Source organism: Galeopterus variegatus, unplaced genomic scaffold (assembly GCF_000696425.1).
Source record: "Galeopterus variegatus unplaced genomic scaffold, G_variegatus-3.0.2 Scaffold1015, whole genome shotgun sequence".
In the NCBI taxonomy this organism is placed as follows: domain Eukaryota; kingdom Metazoa; phylum Chordata; class Mammalia; order Dermoptera; family Cynocephalidae; genus Galeopterus; species Galeopterus variegatus.
The window spans coordinates 382,428-403,526 of NW_007727126.1; the positions used below are offsets into that span (position 1 = coordinate 382,428).

The following is a 21,099-nucleotide window of genomic DNA, read 5'->3' on the forward strand; positions in this document are numbered from 1 at the left end:
CTTACCAGTAATCTGGATTAACAATAGCATTGCTTCTCCCAATAGAAATAAAATATGTTAGAGCTGGAAAGAAACTCAGAGCTAAATTAAACAAATCCCTCATTTTCAGAATATAAGAAAAAAGCAATTTGGAAAGCCCACAAGAAAATAGGCTTGAAAATCCTAGCTGCCTATCAGGTCAATATTCTAGAACAGCATTGTCCAACAGAACTTTCTGGAAAGATGAAAATGTTCTATATCTATGTTCCTCACAGGATAGCTACTAGTTATTGAACTACTTAAAACGTAGCTAGTGTAACTGAACTAGTGAACTAAATTTTTAATTTTATTTAAGTTTAATTAATCTGAATTTCAATTGCTACTTGTAGCTAGTGGCTACCATACTGGACACTCCAATTCTAGAATACCGTCTTAGATTATGGTTATTAAACACTTTTTAAAAAGTTCCTTAACCTTCCTTCTACAGGTAACACATAACAGGACATTTCTTTATGTCTAAATATCTCATTCAGCAATGTAATCTTGTTATATAGGGACCCAGCCCAGAGAAGGATTGCTGTTCCTCAAAGCTCCTATTTGAACTGACAACAGTGTCACCTACACAGCTGGAATGAAGGCCCCTCTTCTGCAAACCACTCTAACACAAAGTCCCACAACATCCAACAAGCCAGAATCTGAATGATTTTTTAAGCATTTCATTAAAATTATACAATCGTTGGGTCACGACCAGTGACTTCCTTCATGTGGCTTTGTTGAGATACCAATCTTAACCTTTCTTCAAAAAAGAGAAAAGAATTTTGGGGGTTGGGGAGTGGAGCAAACTTTATTAGGCTCAGCTCCCAGCCTCAGCCACGTGGCCCTGCCGCCCTGGGCCTGGATAAGAGAAAAGAATTTTTAACTTCAATCTCGATCTATGATTTCAAAACGTTGCATCACTTTGCACAGACACAACCTTCTTATGGCCTACTAAAAAATCCAAAATGTATTTGTTCTCACCCTCTCAGAACTCTGCTCTAAGTTAATAATATATTATACACTGTTCTTGGGTTTTTTTTTAAGGACTGTATGCATTTTGAACGATTCTTAGTCATCTGATTTTTCCAGCTAGAAAAAAGTTAATTTGTGAAAACTGTTAACTTTGATACCATTAAAAATTATGAGATTTTTAGACAAAACTTTTCAGTATGATTTAAAGTACTAGATTCTCTTTTTTGGAGGATGCGGGGAGTGGGAAATGGGGTGGAGAAGAGGATAATAGCAAAAGAGCCATATGTCCTGGGCCGGCCCATGGCTCACTCGGGAGAGTGCAGTGCTGATAACACCAAGGCCATGGGTTCGGATCCCATATAGGGATGGCCGGTTGGCTCACTTGGGAGAGTGTGGTGCTGACAACACCAAGTCAAGGGTTAAGATCCCCTTACTGGTCATCTTTAAAAAAAAAAAAAAAAAAGAGCCATATGTCCTACATGCTAGCTTGATCTAATTCTAAAAAGTTATGGCCTCAAACCAAGAGAAATAAGGACCATGTTATTTTAAAATACACACACACACACACACACACACACACACACACACACACCTCCCTGTGTTCCACCACATCAAAAGGGCATATCTGGTATTTTCTGGATACTCCAAATATAATCAGGAAAATGGGACAAGTAGATAAATATAACGACAGCACATACTTAATGTAAATCATGCTGTACCTTCAGATGCACACAATACTCAAAGATGCAAAGTAAAACTGCACAAACAAGCTGTTTTGTTTTTAAGGGAATGTTTAAGGGGGCTTTATAATGAAAGACAATTAGCGACATCACTGGAATGAACATTCTTACTGATTAGTGATTCATGCTGTGTTCACATGAACTTAGAAACCCAGGTTAAACTAGCTGAAGTGTAGCAACATGTTCCAATTGGGAGACTGAGACTGAAGATGCAAAACAAATGTGAGGGCCACACAGTGCTAGAAGCCAAGCACCCTAGCCAGTGACAGTATCAGAGATGATGTTTTGCATCAATTCACAAAGCCTGGGCTCAAAGTAAAAAAGAATATATTGATTCTATTTCAGCTAAACTAGTCAGTATCTTGTGATGGTCAAAAATAAAGTGGAATAAAACAAATCATGTTATGTTTTCAATCAACTTTCTACTAGAAACCATTTCAGAAATGGAATTTATTTTTTAAGATTACTCCTATCCCCATCTCTGCCTATCCCCATCTTTACTTAAAATACACCTACTATCTAGAAGATCTAGTTTGTAGGTAAAATGCTTCAATAGAATTAATCACAAAAATGAAATACTAATAAAATCTATTTCCCTAAAGAAATTTACACATGTAATATTTGTTTTTGACATGATTTGTTAGAATGGAAGGGCTTCTTTTTTTATCATCAAAACCTAGTGATAGTTTACACCTAATAAGCCCCATTTTTAAATACTTCATTATTCCCTAAATACCAGACTGAACATTTATGTCTACTATACTTTAAATTTATTTATGAAAGAAATAATACTTCTCAAGGTTTCCACAATACTTCATCACAATAGAGTGTCTCCAATTGTGAAAGCAAAATATCAATAGCAGTAATTGGAATTTTACACTTAATAGTAGAATTAATCTTCCATCCTAATTACCCTTTCTATTATCCTATAATACACATAGTATATTCTTATTCTCCTTCCTGTCTTTTCTATAATATTCTAGGTCTGCTCTTTCAACAACTTTTGAAAATATTTGTGAAGAATCTAGATGCCTCAGTACATTTCAAATGTCTAAACAATGTAAAAATGCAGCTTCAACTAATACCACTTACATGTGTACAGTCTAAAAGTGCTTTTGTATATGTATGTACTTCAACTAAAGAAAATATTCTGACCATTTTATTTCATATATGACAATTATCAAAGAGTATGTTTTTTGCCTGATTACTGAATGCCTAAAGTGAGTTAAGACAATGCTCATACTTGACTAAAAGTTTTAAATCCTTATCTCAGGGAAAGAACTTTTTTAATCCTAAAAACATTCTATATACTTGTAGTATACAAACAACTCCCAACTCTTATAAACAGGTTAACCTTCAACAATTTCCAAGGCATCAAAGTTTCCCAGTGGAGTGATGGTCTCTCTACAAAATAACTTAATTACCTGTAGGCAATTACACAATATAAACCAAGAGGGAGGGAACTGAAAACTAAGTGTTTTAAGCACTAACCCATTTGAATTGTATGCTCCTCTTGGTATTCTCCTTTCTAATTGTGTTCCCACAAGAAAGACCTTAAAGCTCTCCTATTTAACCATGTCTCACTGACTAGTGTCCTGACTGGACAATGCTGGGCAGCAAGTCCTGCAGCCTGAGTCACTGGAGAGAGCAGTAATCCTAATTGCCTTTAGCCTTCTGGTGCCAGAACATTCTGCGGAGAGGCTCCTCTGCTGGGTGTGGACCTGGCTAACTGACTTTATAGACCTATGGCTTCCACAGAGTGCAATACTGCATAAAATTCTTTAGAGAACATACAACGGTACTTCAAACAGTTCATGAAATAAATAGACTTAAAAGATAATACAAATCTTTCCATGAACTTTTCAAAGTACCCTCATAATTGCCTTCATTTTCATGAAGATTTCACATTTTCACGTGAATCTTTCATATACGTTGCTTGAAATTCTGCTTCTGAATGTGTATATAAGCAGCATTAAATAAATGGTTTAAAACATTCATAGAAAATCTATGTAAAGGGCCGAGCCCGTGGCGCACTTGGGAGAGTACGGCGCTGGGAGCGCAGGAGCACTCCCGCTGCGGGTTCAGATCCTATATAGGGATGACCTGTGTGCTCACAGCGCTCACTGGCTGAGCACGGTGCGGCCGGTCTCAAAAAAAGGACAAAAAAAAAAAATCTATGTAAAAGAGAATAACACATCTTTCCCATTTCAGAATCATACATCATTCCCATTCAGATAGCAAAAGGTACCTTCTGAATGGCTTTCATATCTATCTACTTCGATTCTCCTTGGCCATTACATGAGTTCATGCCACCATCATGGCTATAGCCTAAACTACTTCCCTTGACAGGTCTTCTGTATCACTGGACTTGGCAATACCACATGAACATACATACAACACATTTATACAAATGCACACAATCATACTCACACCCAGGCCACTCTCAAGATCAATCAATAATCTTTCACATTAAAGATAATCACATCACTCCCTGCTCAAAGTTCTTCAGTAGCTCCCTACTGCACTCAGGATAAAAGTCCAAAGTCCTCAGTGTTACCTATGGGGGCCCTGTAACACCAATTCTTCTCACCTCCCCAACCTCATCTCTAGTTGATCCCCTTTCCCAATCTCCTAATTAACGCAAGGAATTTTCTGTTCCTCAAACAAGTAGTGCTTTCTCTCACCTCCCAGCCTTCTCCCATTCTATTTATTCCTTCTGCCTGAAAGAAACATTCCTCTCTATTTCCATTCTCTCCTCCTTTTAACCTTCCTGCAGGTCTAGGGTAAAGTGTTACTTCCTCCAAGCTACTTTCCTCTACCTCCGCCCCAGCTAGGGTAGTTGCTCCTCCATGGCACCCTGTACAATTTATTGCAACTGTCAGTTTATTTCTCTGTGTCCCCTGCCCCAGAGGATGGAGTCAGTACTCACTTGTCCACTGTTATACCAGAGGCACTCAAATACTTGTTGAATATGTTTATTTAATGAACATAATAGTAATGTGGCCCATGTTAAAAGTCAGTTATATGATGGAACAAGGCAACAATTCTGTTACACTTTGGTGTAAAAAACAAACTATACTGCTGTCTATGAAGACCCTTAGGAAAGGCTAAAACACTTGCACACTAAATATAACACTTTTCACCATAAAAACGTTAGTTTTGTGCTCACTACTCCTGTTGGGCAAATTGCAGTTCATAAAAAGTGCCAAATTGAAAGCACCAAAAAAGAAGCCCTGATTACTTATCGGTCAAGTACAACAGTAACTTTTCTTGTCTGCTACTACCAACCTCTTTTGGCTTTACTCAGAACTCTGCTGGCTAAAGGTAAAGCCTATTCTATTTCCTTAATTTCTGAGCCTTGACAGAAATCTTTCAATAAGGATTCCACTCATGATAATGGTCCAAGAACATAAACATGTTGCCAGGAAACAGACCTCTGATACATCCTCAACATTAGTTGCCACTGGCAGCTAGCTTCTTTAGGCCACATGTCTTAAAATGAGTTACAATCTAAGGCTTATGATACCAGATTTTTCCAGGACAGCAGACCGATGTCATAAACGTTATGGTATGAAGCATTCTAAAGAGCTCACCAGCTCCACCCTACACTCCCTGTGTGAAGGGGCAAATTATCCACCACTCTAAGCCTCAGTTTTCTCATCTAATAGTAGACTGGTTCCTACCTCCTAAGATTCTTATAGGAATTATATTGTCCATGAAAGCACTTCACAGACGATCTGAATATTACTTTCAAATTAAAATAAAGGGAAGATTATAAACTTAAAATACCTCCACATCTTCAGAATTTTTGGCAATGTCATAACTTATTTTTGTCTAATGTCCTTCCACCTGGAAATATTTGAGAAAGGCAGAAAGATGAGAAAATGAGAATCCACTTCATCATAACCTTTAGATTTGACAAATTCCACAGAAATCTACATTAAGATCCACTTTCTGTCTCTGAACTCCCCAAATCAGAGCCTTAATCTCTACATTAACCATTCCTAGAATATGGAAGATAGCAAAGAGAAAATACTTCACTACACCTTCCCAAGATGGCCTCAACAAAACAATCATTTTCTTCCTGACTATGCACCTCCATACTGAATCTTAAAAAAATAATAATAATATTTAAAAGAAAAAAAGGGCTCAATCACAGAAGTTGGCCTTCAAGGTCTCCAGTTTCCTTACTACAAAAATAGTCATGTAGTTCTAAGCCAAACCACCCTGAACGCGCCTGATCTCCTCTGATCTCGGAAGCTAAGCAGGGTTGGGCCTGGTTAGTACCTGGGTGGGAGAACTAGTGATGTAGTAATATGCAGATACCTGTTAGGTGGCAATTCATGAACTCCAAGCGTTAAAAGGAAAATTTAAACTGTAACTGTGGGGAGGGGGTTGATTTCCCACCTCACATTTTTTCCTCCCAACACAGGATGGCCAAGTAATAATATACGCTGCCTATTGTGAACATTTTTATCATTTTTAGAAAATCGTTAAGAGGGGAATTTGAGAGTCAGCTGAGGAAACTGGCTCTCACCTTCCCCAAGTCAGGCTGACTGGAGGTTTTGTCGGTTTTTTTCTTTTTTTCTTGACAGGGAAATTTCACAGATCTTCTGTAACGTGTTTTAAATACAGGTAAGACCTCAACAGTCTTATAACTTTACCCCAGCCTGGGTTCTGGGCTCGATTTTTACAAATGGGTGACGTGTGAACAGCTTCCTAAAAGCAATAGGACACTGGGATATAATTTAGGAAGTGATGATGCAAGTCCCTGGGGGACAGGGAGGAGGGGAGGTGGAAAAGTCAGAGGAAATACCCTTCTGGTGCCTTGGCACCAACTCATACTAAGGGGGGTGGAGGAGGAGGAAGGACTGGCCTCCACACGCCAAGGGAAGGGGACACCCCTGCCCCACCTGGAGGTACCAACGCCCTGCCCCCTCACCCGTGGCCCGGGCCGCCCCTGTCGGTCAAAGCCTCAGGCCGGCGAGTCCCAAATGGTGGCAGCGCACGCCGGGCAGGCCTTCTCTGCCCACCCCCAGCTCCCCACCCGGCATCCTCCCCAGGACGCGGCCCCTGCCGCCCTCCCTTACGCCCGGCTTGGGCCCTGTCCCCACGGCTCCGGCCTCCCAGGCCCCAAGGCCTGCCCAGGCAGCCCCGGCGCCCACCCCCACCCGGCCGGGCACTTACCCCCAGAAGCCGCAGGGACAGCGAGGCGGCAGGCTGGGCGCTTTGCTGCGCTCGCTCCCGGCGTCTCCCATGGTGCTCGGCGGCGGCGGAGCTCGGCGGTGGTGACGGTGGTGGTGGCGGTGGCTGGGCCTGGGCCCCGCTGGTAGGAGGCGGCGGCGTCGTCGGGGGGCTCGGGGCGGGGGGAGGTGGAGGGAGCGGGCGCGCGGGCGGGCGCGATTCCGGGGCTTCGAGCCGGGATTCCAGGCCGGTCAGCTGGAGGCGGGCCGCACCACTCGTCCTGCAGAGACGGGGGGGCCAGGAGAGGCGCAGAGAGGACAGGGAGGGGGAGCTGAGGAGGAGGGGCGTGCGGGTGAACAGAGGACCGCGGGGGAGGAGGAAGACCCGAGGCCTTCGGCAGCTCCCACCGCCGCTTTCCAGCCAGAGCGATGTCCCGTGCGGCGGGGCGGGGAAGGACCTGAGGCCCCCGCCGGCTCTGGAGTCGCAGCGGCCGCTGTGAAACCCGGGCCCTGCTCACTCCGTAACAGTCTCACCCCTCCCCCAGGCTGCGCTGACCGGACAATGGCCGCTCCTCCCCCCCTTCCCCTCCTCACGCACCCCTCTCAAGGAGTCACAATGGTCGCGTCCGGGGGCGCCGCCGCCAAAGCCCAGCAGCTGATCAGCTGGGATCCGGGCGTGCCACTTTGTTCAGCGCCTCAAAGGCAGAATACGGGGCCGTGGGCAAAGCGGAGGCCGTCGGGCTATCACTCGGCGACAAGCCTCGGAGGCCTTCCTATTCTTGGAACTTTTAAATTCTGAGGCAAACTTTATCTCCCCGCTGTCTGAGGAAGGAGAGCAGGTTACTGAGTACTCTGGGGCGCGGCGCCTCCCCCCAAGCGCGAATGGTACGCCCCAAGCGGGAGGGGAAAGAGCGGATTAGTTGTTTATGGTATGTTGGGCCCGTCCTAGAGCGGCGGCGCATGCGCCCGGGACCCCGTAACTGGATGCGGGGTAGGGCCAAGAGGGATTGCTTCCAAACCCGGAAGTGGGTCTCGGACTTCCCCGGGCTGTAGGCTGCTGGGAAGGTCTCCAAGGCCTCTAAATTCTGGGCTGTGTTGGGGAGCATTTTCACCCAAACTGCCAAACCCTTGGGAATCTCTCTTTCCCCGGGCCCCCAACACCCAACCCACTCTTCCAGTTCCACCCGGAGAAAAGGTCTTCTCTCGGCAGTAATGAACTGGGAAATGTCCCTCTCCCAACCCCCAGCAATGGTGGGGGGAAGGGGAATAAAGTGTCTTGGTCAACTTCCTCGCCTCTTCTCCCCTACCAGTGTCCCCAGCCTCAGAACCACAAGTCCACACCTTACGCCTAGGCTAGGAGAGCCTCTCTTTAGAGCGAACAAGTTTGTTATTTGAAGGGGAAAGAGGGCAACTATGGCCGAATCAGTGATGGAGATTGATACCGACAGAAGAAATTTGAGTCACTGTTTGATCCCTGTAATGGTCAGCTACCAAAAAGAAAAAAAAAGTTTGAGCCATTGAAAAATGAGTCCTCTAACGCTCCTTATCCCTGATCCTGAATTTATTCTGATCTACAGCTAGTCGTGAACAGAGAAGCCAATTGTTGATGACTAATTTCAACAGGGAGGAAACTGCCACCAGACCTCTTGGAGGGCTGACCCACTGCTGAGACCCTTGAGGGCGAACTTCTAAGTCTCTGCTACTTCCAGGGAAAAGCTGCGGTGTACCCTCCTGACCATAGGGGATACAAGAGCCTCAAGAATATATTACCTACGATAGTTTTATTATCAAATGTTGCTATTTTATTTCTTTATACACCAGATCATATTTCTGTTTGTACATTCTCTGTGGATTTGTTAACATTGATGTCGTTTCTTTGGCCTCTAAACTTCTAAAGAGCAAGGATCACATTTAGTTTAGTGTCCTCCTAAAGATGCTGCTTTTGATGGTAAAGACAGTGAGTGAAAAATTCAAGCCGCTTAAAGCCAAAGCACCCCAAAATGTGAGTGCTGATTTATTGTGCATAGTATTTAGTTTTGATTTTGTAGATTTTCACAAGCCTTTAACAAATATTTCTGTCAAAAGTTCATAGAATGGATGAAGCCATACAGCACAGATTGCTCCCATTGAATTCATATTACCCTTAAATCTTCACTTGAACTACATAAAATTGCCACACACATGAGATACTTACAGCCTTTGAGTTTAACACAGTGAGATTGAGTGAGACTCACTCTCTATTAGCATCTTGGTGATTTTCTTTTATGTACGGAAAAGGAAACCCTAAAACCAAAATGAAGAATTAGTATAAAAAGTGATTGTCATCTTACAAACTGCTTGCCTATCTGTTTGTTTGCCAGATATTTGATTCAGCAAGCATTTATTGAGTACTCAGTATATAAAAAGACATTTCCTAAGCCCTCTGGAGACTAAAAAGATTAATAAACTGTAGCATTCATCAGCAGGTCCAAACTCCTTATATATAAGATGTTAGATAATTTGGCTCCCATCTTCCTCTTAGGCTTCATTTCCTATTCTTCTCTGTGCACCCTGCACATTAGCCACTAGTTGCCATTCCTCAATTACACCTTGCTTTTTTACTTCTCCATTTCTTTGTCCCTCTCACTACCTTCTGCCCTGACTGTACTTCTTCTCTCTCTCCCAGCACACTCTACTCCTTCAGAAGCATGTTACTTTTTCTGTGCTTTACAAACTCTGCCAAGGAAGAATTGGTCCCTCCATCCTCTGCCCACATAATCTCTGTTATGGGACCAAGAAATTTACATATTTGTCTTTTCTCACAAAACCTAGCTCCAAAAGGACTGAGATTTAAGCTGGCTCAATCCATGTTTTCTGAATAGAAAAACTAATCTGATAAAACCCAGTCTTAGTCAAGAGTCATTTGTCTGCAGCTAATGAAAACCCACTTGAACTTCTTCATGCTTTTTTCCTTTTTTTTTTTTTTTAAGGAAATAATCTTATGGAACCCAAGGGCACAGAGAGCAACAAGATTTCATGAAGGACTGAAACGAGGACCTAAAATATGAACAGGAAGCTAAGTGGTTATTCCCTCAATATCTCTTTCTTTTTCTTTATGGTCTCATGTTCTCCCATCTCTGCTTCTCTCCACAAAACTGCTTCATTCTTCTCTGCAGACCTGCTTTCCCTGTTTCTCTAGGAATATAGTCCAAGCTTACCCATCATTTCAAGAACGAGCAGAGCCTCTTTATGGTCTCATGTTCTCCCATCTCTGCTTCTCTCCACAAAACTGCTTCATTCTTCTCTACAGACCTGCTTTCCCTGTTTCTCTAGGAATATAGTCCAAGCTTACCCATCATTTCAAGAACGAGCAGAGCTTCATTAGTATCTACGACACCCAATTCCCAGGAGAAAGAACCTGATTGGTCTAGTTTATGTCAGGTTGTCTGCTTCTGGTACAGTCACCTTTGACCAGTAGAGCAGTATACAGTGGAAGCTCTTTGATTTGTAATGCAAATGTGGCTACCAGAGGCCCATCCTTGTAGGCTGTAGTTCTCAAAGAAGGTCAGTTATGTTCTTGGCAAAGATTCCAAAAGGTGTCCACCATAGTCCAAAAAGGAGTAAATTGCAGACTGTAATTCAGAAGCATAAAAAACAATGGGCATGTTCAAGAATTTTCCAGTTGACTAAGTCCTACTTTAACTATTTCAGACCTAAATTTAAATAGCACTCCTTCAAAGAAGGCTTCAGCCCTAATCAAAACTATGTTGCCCCATTATTATCTTACTTGGAACCCATTATAGCACCTATCACAGTTTATAATTAAATATTTGTTTGTGAGTCTCAAAGAGCATGTCTATTTGTTCACTGTGATATACACAATGTCCAGGATACATTTGGTAGGCATTCAATAAATATTTTTTGTATGAATAAAAGAGCACAATAATTTGTTAGTTAATGTGAGATTCACATATGGGTTGGTATCCTAGTCAGACTATCCTGTGGGCATGTCTCAGTCACCAAACCACCTCCCCTAGAAGACACTGAAACTCACTGCTAGCTTTTTCATCACTCAGTACTTGTATGAAATGAGACCCAGTGTTCATCTGCTCCCTCTTAAGACATTCCTAGCCAGCTTACTCTTCATTATTAGTTCCCAAGGCCTTTATCTGAAGAGCCTTTGATCCAGTTCCTATAACATGCCCACTTAGTTGGCTGAAAGCTCAGAGAGGACATAAAATTTCAGGGCATCATCAGATTAGGGGACCAAAGTGTGGGGTAATTGACAGATGTGGTTTTGTCATAAATGTCTCAACTGTTTTCTAGTGTGGATTACCTTCCAGGTGAACCTGTGATGTGACTCTTGGGAGTAGTTTGCTATCACCATTGTCCCAAAAGGAGCCATCTACAGGCTCAGTAGGGTCTAATACAGGATAATATTAATGCTTCAGCAGCCAGAGCTTTTGAAGTAGCAACTGAGGTTGTATGGGAAAGAGCCTTGTGTTACTCAAGGGCAGAGGCTCACAAGGGCTGCTTTCTTGGTAAGAGTCCAAAAGACCCTATTTAGCCCTGGAAGACACGACAGAAAGAAGGAGCTTGTAGAGACCTGAAAGGAATCAGATGATGCTCCACTCTGATTCTAATCCTTACGCTACAAACCCTCTCTTGGTTCAAAGCCTTTCCTCATTATAATTCGTTCTAACCTGGTATTAGCCCCAATGTCCAATCCAAACTCTGGCCTCAATCCTAATCCTAATTAATATTAATATTAATACTAACCTTAATGTTATCTGCCAAACTTAATCCCAGATTTCAAACCTAATTCCAACCCTAATTCTGTGAGTTTAACAAAGGCTCCTTGCCTTGCCACTGAGTTGTTTTCCCCAGCTCTTTTTTCTTGTGATCCTTGACGCTGACTCACGCGTGGGAACAGAGAACCCTATAACATCCTGGACCCCTGGGAAAAATGGAAGCCAATATCAGTAATCCAGGGGGAAAAGGGCCTTGGGCTGCCGTGAAAGAGAAGTGGGGCATCTCTCACCTAAGCAGGAAGAGGCAGAGACCCTGCCCGGTCAGTCACAACATGTCCTGTTCCCTAATTCAGGAGCCGCTCAGCCTCTGAAAGTCCACAAAAGATGTAATCCAAGTTACCTGTGTAGACTCAAAAATGTATGGTAAAGTTGGCCTAGAGCAGAAAACTTCAGACCCTTCTGCAAAACGGTAGGATTAGATTACACGAGTGTCTTTCAAACCATGTTCTCAGAGAGCAGGAATTCTGGTTCTGCTGTCCTCTCAATTTCGGTTTTGTTTTCCAATGGGGGGAAACCACTGAGCCAGACCCCTCACTAAGGTTCCTTCTAGCCCTCGGGTTTTCTGATGTGTGGTTGATTCTTCTAGTCACCTACAGTCTAGTTGGCATGGATTAATTCTCAGAGCCAAGAGAAAAGAAGGGCAACCAAGCATACTATCTCCAGCCCTTCTCAGGAAACTAAAAATAAGTAAAGAGTGTGATGGGGAAGAGAGGGTAGGAGAGGAGAAAATGCTGCCATTTCACATCCAGTGTTCCTCATATTCATGAGGCAATTGCTGATTTCTCTGCTGCTCACACCTATCTTGGTGTGAGATTTGATTTTACTGACTTTTAAATTTCTTTTCAAGAATGAAAATAATTGGGCTGGCCCGGTGGTGCATGCTACAGTGCGCCGCTTGGGAGCGCGGCGGCATCCCACATACAGACCAGCCACTCACTGGCTGAACGAGGTGCGGGCGCAACACCGAGGGTTGCGATCCCGTTGCCGGTCCCGGTCCGGTACGGGCGCGACACTGAGGGTTGCGATCCGTTGCCGGTCACGAAAAAAGACAAAAAAAGGAAAAAAAAAAAAAAGAATGAAAATAATTGTTGTTTTTTTGTTTTTTTTTTTTTAAAAAAGATGACCAGTAAGGGGATCTTAACCCTTGTCTTAGTGTTGTCAGCACCACACTCACCCAGTGAGCGAACCAGCCATCCCTATATGGGATCCGAACCCGTGGCCTTGGTGTTATCAGCACCGCACTCTCCTGAGTGAGCCACGGGCCGGCCCTGAAAATAATTGTTTTTTCCAGAAATACTAGACCTTTGTTGGGGGGGGAAACTTTAAATGACAAAGCAAAAGTCCTTTCTAATACCATCTGGCCACGGGCCGGCCCTGAAAATAATTGTTTTTTCCAGAAATACTAGACCTTTGTTGGGGGGGAAAACTTTAAATGACAAAGCAAAAGTCCTTTCTAATACCATCTGCCAGGGATACCCTTTGTTAACAGTTTGGTATATAGCCTTCCAGGCATTTCGTTTGTTTATGGTCATATAAATGAGATCATGCAACACATAGTATACTCTAACTGATTTTTTTTTAAAACTTTGGAATATGTCATGGACATAGCTTTGCAGTATAGTCTTGTAGCTAAATGAATTAGTCGGGTTTCTCCAGAGAAGTAGAACCAATGAGAAATATAATCATATGTTGCTTAACGATGGGAATACATTCTGAGAAATGTGCTATTAGGCAATTTTGTTTTTGTATGAACATCATAGAGTATACTTACATAAACCTATATGCTATAGCCTACTACACACCTAGGCTATATGGTATAGCCATTATAGTCTTATTGGACTAACATCATATATGTGGTCTGTAGTTGACTGAAACATCATTATAGGGTGCATGACTTTATATGTATATGAGATTTATTGTAAGGAATTGGCTCACACAATTATGGAGGCTATGCCCCAAGATCTGCAGTGAAGGCGTGAGAACCATAGGGAACCCATGGTGTAAGAGCTAGTCTGAGTTCAAAGGCAGAAGACCAATGTCCCAACTCAAGGACCATCAGGCAGAGAGCAAATTCTCTCTTGCTCAGCCTTGTTCTGTTCAGGCCTTCAAAGGATTGGATAAGGTCTTCCCACCTTGGGGAGGGCAATCTGCTTTACCCAGTCTATCAACTTGTTTTAGTCCGTTCAGCCTGCTATAACAAAATACAATTGTCCTTTGGTATCCTTGGGGCATTGGTTCCAGGATCTCCCTTGGATACCAAAATCTGCACATGCTCAAGTCCCTAATGTAAAATGGCATAGTATTTGCATATAATCTACACACATCCTCTTGTATACTTTAAATCATCTCTAGATTACTTATGATACTTGATACAGTCTAACTGCTATGTAATTAGTTGTCATACTTTATTTTTTATTTGTATTATTTTTATTCTTGTATTATTTTTTCTCCAAATATTTTTGATCACAATTGGTTGAATCAGAGGATGCCAAACCCATGGATATGGAAGGTCAACTGTACCATAAACTGGGTAGCTTATAAACAATAGAAATTTATTTCTCATAGCTCTGGAGAATGGGAAGTCCAAGATTAAGCCACCAGCAGATTTGATCTAATGAAGAGAGAGCATGCTTCCTGATGCATAGATGCTGTGTCCTTACATTGTAGAAGGGACAAATGAGATCGGTTGGCCCTATTTTATAAGGGCACTAATCTGATTCACCTAATGACCTTCTAAAAGGCTCCATCTCCTAATACCATTACCTTGGTTGTTAGAATTTCGATATATGAATTTGGGAGGGGGGACACAAACATTCAGATCATAGCAAATGTTAATATCATCTAGAAACACCCTCATAGACACACTCACAATATTTAAACAAATATCTGGGTACTCTGTGGCCCAGTCAAGTTGACACATAAAATTAACCATCACAGTAAAATCATGAGCTCCAAAGTCAGGCTCTCTGAGTTCAAATGCAGGTTCTGCTACCTAGTAGCCCTGAGGCTTTAGGGAAGTTAGTATGTCTTTGCCTCAGTTTCCTCATCTGTAACAGGAGATATTTGTAGTGGGCTATGCTTCTTAGGTGCCTAGTTTCTCTTTGGAGGGGCCACAACTAATGGTGGCCTACACAAATTTAAATTAGATTCCAGTATGTTTCCATGAGAAAAATTCTGACTATCCCTAATAGTATCTACCTATATCATAGGTTTATTGTGGAGAGTAAATTATTTAACCCATGAGGAAATCTTAGCATAGTATATAGCATATAATACAAGCTCAATAAACATTTGCTGTTATTATTTTTGTTTATTTTTAGTGGCTACTGACCACTCTATTGCATGGGTGAACCATTTAAAGAATTCCCTCTTGATTTATTTATCCCATCATTCATTCATTCATTCACTTGTTCATTCATTTATTCATTCAACAGACAGTTATTAAGCACCTACTATGTGTTAGACACTATTTTAGGTATTAGGAATATAGTGGTGAAAGGGACAGATAAGTTTTGCTACTCTGGTGGTGTTTATCCACTAGCGGTAGAGGCAAGCAATTAACACTTTTAAAAATGCCTTAAAGGACAGATCCAGCTTTCCATTTTTATAAATAATTTTACAATGAACATCTTTGCCTGTTTTCACTATTAGTGTCTTAGATAAATTTTTTAGAAAAAGAATTGCAGTACCATTTAACATTCATTATATATGGCCAAACTTCCCTCCAGAAAGGTTATACCAATTTATACTCCACCAGTGAATGAGAAGGTAGATTTCCCCATACTTCAGTAGCCTTGGGAGATCATTAGTCTTTTTAATCATTGCCAATGTAAAGGTAAAAAATGGCACCTAATGGATGTTTTCATTTGCATTTTTTGGGTTATTAATGAGATCCTGGTTTATATATATGCCTTTTGAATTTGAATTTTGATTTATTTTTGTATGGCATTATCTGTTTATGTCATTTGTCTATTTTTCTACACGGGCATGTTTTCCTTCTTATTTAAAGATATTAATGTTGATATTAAGAATATTAATGCTTTATCATATGCACTGCAAATTATTCCTGTCATTTGTCTCTTAATTATCTAGGGGTTTTTTTTATTTTCAGGAGTCTAAAATGCAGAGGAAATGTGTGAATTAACCTTGGCTTATGTTTGAATTGCCAAAATGGACACTATTTTCTTAAGGTCTCTCATTGTTGCTCAAACGGTAAAAAAGAAAAGGAAAGAATTAAAGAGGAAAAGACAGGAAATTGAAGGGGGGGTGGGGGTAGGTGACTGAGAGAAATCCAACCCCTTGGCCTGCCCCACCCACATCAGCTCAGGTAGGCTCAGCTCTGAGACAAATGGCCAAGGCCTCCAGGGGTCAGCCCAGTCCTTCAGGTGTGGTGCCAGCCCCGAGCTCCCTGGGGTGAACCAGCCAGGATGTGTGCCCCAGTCTTCTCATTTCTTGTCTAGAGGTTTTTAAAAAGCAGCCAGAAGCCCTATAGCTCTGGGAGTCTCCAGGAACTGGCCTGAAGTTTCCCATTCAGTCCCTTGTTCAAATTTGTAGAGATCATTTCTAGGGATAAATGGCATCGTGTGTGAACAGGCTGGGCTCCAAGGACTGACCCAAGGTGAAAAACCAAGGACATCAGAGGAAGGGAGGGAGTTAGGATTTATCGTTAGGGTGAAATTAGGGAGGGAGCCAGCATTTCAGGGGTTGGGCTAGGGACTCAGGAATAAGCATTTAGAATGCCAAGCAGAATTAGTGGCTCAGGAAAATGATCGGAGATGCAGAAGAGATATCCAGGATGGGGTTGAAAGGTAAAGGTTGGTGTCTTAGTTTGGGTTCCCTCAGAAGCTGAACCTGAGACAAGGATTGGGAGATGCAGAGAACATAGCTAGGGATAGCAAGGTTGCCAGTAAAGAGTGTGTCATCAAGCCAGCTATTGCTGGGAGTGACTACAGCTCAGTCCTAGTGGAGACCTAGTCCTAGTGGGGACTGTACAAAATCATACCTTAAAGTCATCCCATCTGAGAAGCAGGGGGAGGTGATGGCCTGAGGATTTATACACACACTTCTGTCAACAGTTGATATCGATCACAGCACTTCAGCCTACCTTTGCAGGCAAGGCAGCCTTCCCTGGTTTCAAAGAAAGACTTCAGATAAAGAGATGCAGAGACCAGCCATGGGAAGCTGACGGATCGCTCTGAAGTGGTGAGGCCTCCTGCGGGTTATGGATGGGCTGTCTACAGTGTCTGCTATAGCTGGGGACAGTGTGTGTGTGTAGATTTTGGGGATGTAATACTTGCTAAAGTTATCCAGGGGTTTCTTCCTAAGGCTGTGATTAATCAAGTAAGGCTAGTTGTCTTCTTAATAAGAGTTAGGGGGCAGAATTAAGTTACAATTGAGATTAGAGAATTAGGGTTCTATTAAGGGCCATCAGAGGGGCTAATCATCCTGCCCCATGTTACAACAGCTAGTAGGCTGAGATCCAAGGCAGGATTGGGGCCTGGTCTGCATTACTCTGAAGCCTCTTAAGAGGACAGAGGGCAGGATGGCCTAGTAAAGGGAAGGTGGTTTCCACAGGATTCTTGCTACTCGTGGCTTCTTCCCCGGCAGCCAGGGAGCTGGCTAGGAGGCAGCTGTGCAGCTGCCATCTGTTCTCTTGGCTCCACTGCCTGGCAACTGCCTGCTCATGTCTGCTCTCTGTTCTGGAGGAGGAAGCATTCCTCCACGGCCCATCAGGCAGGACGAGGAGATGTGCCCTCGCCAGTGCTGCACTGCATGATGGATTCAATGATTATGCCTTTCTGATGTGGGGGCTGCTCAGTCATGTAGCAGACCCAATCCCATCTGGTGTATGTTTCTTGAAAGAGCTACTGGGAGGAAAATTCTGTATACTGCTCATGCTGGCAGAAGTGTATTCACGTATGCGCTTGTGCAGGTGTGTGTACACACAGGTGTGAACATGAACACTGGGAGCTCAAAACCATTGTGGTTCCATTTCCTTCTCAGAGATCATTTAGCAAATAAGTCATTAATGAATAATCTACTCTTTTTTGAATGCTTTCTACATGCTGGTAAATATAGTAGGTGCTTTACACACATTGGTCATTGTAGTTAATACAAACCTTACAACTACCATGCAAGAGAAATTTTATCTTCTTCATCCTACAGATGAGAAAACCAAAGTTCTCAAGGCTAAATGACTTGCCCAAGGACTCAATTTGTTAGTGGCAGAACCAGGATTTGAGACCATTTCTCTCATTCCACACACAGTGCGTGGTATTTAATTTCCATCCCCTCCTAAATCTTCTCAGGATGAGAATGAACAAACCACAACTGCACACAACAATATGAATGATGCACATAAAACTAATGTTGAGCAGAGAAGAAGCCTGACACAGAAGAATGCCTGCTACATGACTTCATTTATATAAAGTTCAAAAATAAACAGAACTAATCTAGGGTATCAAGAGTTAGGAGAATGTTAGCCTTGCAAGAAGAAGGGAATGACTAGAAGAGGGCACTGGAGAGACTTCTGGGGGGCTAATAATTGGTGATATTTTATTTCTTGATCTCGGTACTGTTCACATGGATGCGTTCAGTTTGTGGGAGTTCACTGAGCTATGTATGTATGATTTGTGCACTTTTCTGTTTTCCTTTTTTGTGCGTATGTGCACTTTTCTACATGAGTGTTTCACCCTGATAGAAAGTTCAAAATGAAAAGAAAAATCCTGCCAGTTGCTGTGAGGGATTCAGAAAAAGAAAGCACCGTAGGGCCTGCCCTTGAGGGCTCCAGTTCTAATCAAAGTTACACAGTCTGAGCCTCAGGAAGCTTCCAGGCTATGGAGTGGAGAGGGATGTTGAGGTTAGTGGACTCCAAGCTGAATGCTATAGGCGGGATGACAAGGAGGAGTAATGAGGGCCAACAAAAGTTAAATCTAAAGACCAGGCCACCAGAGGTGGTCAATATGCAGTGGCCAAGAGAAGATTGCAACCTTTTGGAGCTCAGCAGGCCTGGGTTGACACCCCAGCTCCATCCTCTACTAGCTGTGGGAACAGAGAACTATTTAACCTTTCAGAACCTTGATTACTGATATTAATGACTGCTATGAGGATTAAGTAACACAATATAGTTAAGACACCTGGCACAGAGCATGGTACATGTCTGGCATCCAGTTAAAGGTGTGTTTGGAAAGTGGAAGAAAAGATGCTCTGGAATGTGTGAGCTTCTTCGAATATCAGAAAGGCCGGCAGGTAGAAGGTGCTTCACATTCACACTGGGTAGCTCATGGCCAGAACAAAGTGATTTACTACCCATGGGGTAGGACCTGGTCTGTGAAGAGCAGGCAGGTATAAGGATGGTACTGGCAGCAGGGACTGACTGATCTTCTCTATAATGAAAGCCCCCCTGAGAGAGATCCAAGAAAAGGGACCCAAGAAAAGTATCCAGGCTTAGGGGAGTGGGGAGATGCTTCCAGACTGGCAGTCCAGCCAGAGATGAATTTTGGGGGAGAAAGTCTTAATTTAACAGAGGCTTCTGAAGCTGTGTGCTGTGAAGTGGGAGTTCTTCCCCTGTGAAATCGTTTGGGGTCCACCCTCAATTTTTTCCACAAAACATGGAGACCAAGAGAATTTGTTTTGAAAAGTGGCAAAGGGACCAAGTTTGGACAGGCTGACAGAGTGTCAGCATTCTAAAGACACAGCTGACAGATGAGTTACCTAAAGAAGAACTTTCTGACTTCTCCTAACTCAAGTGCCAACTACCCTAAGAAGCTTCGTTCCCCAATGTCCCACTTAGAATTTTGCGGTTTCTCTTTCGTGTTCCTCTAGCATACTGTACACACCACACAGCCCATGGGAACTGATGCAAGGGAAAGAGGCTTGTATCAGTTATCTTTCTGCTTATAACAAGAAACCCCCCCAAACAGCAGCTTAAACACGACAGTGGTTTATTTGGGTTTCATTTAAAAGAAGTTCATAAAAACTTGTGCTTCAAAAGATACCATCAAAAAATAAAAATAAAAATAAAAATAAAAAGGGACTGGAAGAAAATGTTTGTACATCATGTGTCTGATAAAGGACTGGTCTCTGAAATAAATAAAGAACTCTTGAAACTCAATAATAAAAAGACAAACAATCCAATTAAAAATGGACAAGAGATTTGAACAGACATTTCACCAAAGAATATATGAATAGCTAATAAGCACATGAAAAGATGCTCAACATTATTACTCATTAGGGAACTGCAGATCAAAACCACAATGAGATACCACTTCACACTCACTGGAATGACTATTATCAAAAAGACACGCAGCAACAACTCTTGATGAAGGCAGGGGAAAACTGGAACCCACCTATGGAACACAAAATGGTAGGAATGTAAAATGGTATAGCCACTTTGGAAAATAGTTTGGCAGTTTCTTAATAGGTTAAAGTAAGTTTACTATACGACCCAGCAATTTCACTGCTAGGTATCTACCCACCCAAGAAAAATGAAAATATATGTCTACACAAAGATTTGTACACAAATGTTCATAGCAGCATAATTCATAATAGCCCCAAAGTGGAAACAATTCAAATGTTCATTAACTGCTGAATAGTATAGCCATATACCATAGGAATACTACTTAGCAATAAAAAGGATAAAAGCACTGATACATGCTACAACAACATGAATGAACCTCAAAAATATTATGCTCAGCGAAAGATGTGAAAGACCATCTGTCGTACGACTCCATTAATATGAAATGTCCAGAAAAGGCAAATCCATAGAGACAGAAAGTAAATTTGTGGTTGTCAGGGCCTGGGTGAGAAGGAGAATGGGGCCAATGGGGCACAAAGATTGTGGTTAGGGTTGCACAGATCTGTAACTTTATTAAGTTAGTCCTGTTGTTCCTTAATTTTTGTTTATTTTTATCGAGGCATAACATACATACAAAAAAAGTGCACAAACCTTTTTTTTTTTTTTTTTGTCTTTTGTCTTTTTCCATGTCCGGCAACGGATCGCAACCCTCAGTGTTGCCCCCGTACCGGACCGGGGACCGGCAACGGGATTGCAACCCTCAGTGTTGCTCCCGCACCTCGCTCAGCCAGTGAGCGGGAACCGGTCTGTATGTGGGATCTGAACCCTTGGGCGGGAGCACCGCCACGCTTCCCAAGCGGCGCACTATCCAGTCCAAAAAAGTGCACAAACCTTAAACATACAGTTTGATTTACATACAGATACAGAAACTCAAACACGGACACACACGCACCTGTATAACCACAACCCAGGTCAAGATAGTGAACATTTCCAGCACCTAAGAAGGCTCGTGTCCGGCAACGGATCACAACCCTCAGTGTTGCCCCCGTACCGGACCGGGGACCGGCAACGGGATTGCAACCCTCAGTGTTGCTCCCGCACCT

The 21,099-nt window shown here is 42.6% G+C and overlaps 1 protein-coding gene and 1 long non-coding RNA gene across 3 annotated transcripts in view; one reads left to right on the forward strand and one right to left on the reverse strand.

Annotated features, from left to right (window-relative positions):
* ZFAND3 (zinc finger, AN1-type domain 3) overlaps positions 1-7,405 on the reverse strand; it is a 345,499-nt gene extending 338,094 nt beyond the window's left edge. Inside the window, exon 1 of one of the 2 annotated variants that reach the window (XM_008574218.1) lies at positions 6,915-7,405. In XM_008574218.1, coding sequence (XP_008572440.1) covers positions 6,915-6,985 — 71 coding nt within the window. In that variant the 5' untranslated portion in view covers positions 6,986-7,405. The remainder of the gene's footprint in view (positions 1-6,914) is intronic. The other variant, XM_008574219.1, reaches the window with a different exon arrangement.
* Positions 7,406-7,722: 317 nt separating this feature from the next.
* LOC103591712 lies at positions 7,723-10,016 on the forward strand. The gene is made up of 3 exons (XR_550605.1): positions 7,723-7,795; positions 8,488-8,912; positions 9,880-10,016. It is a non-coding gene; the product is annotated as an uncharacterized LOC103591712 (long non-coding RNA).
* Positions 10,017-21,099: the final 11,083 nt, after the last annotated feature.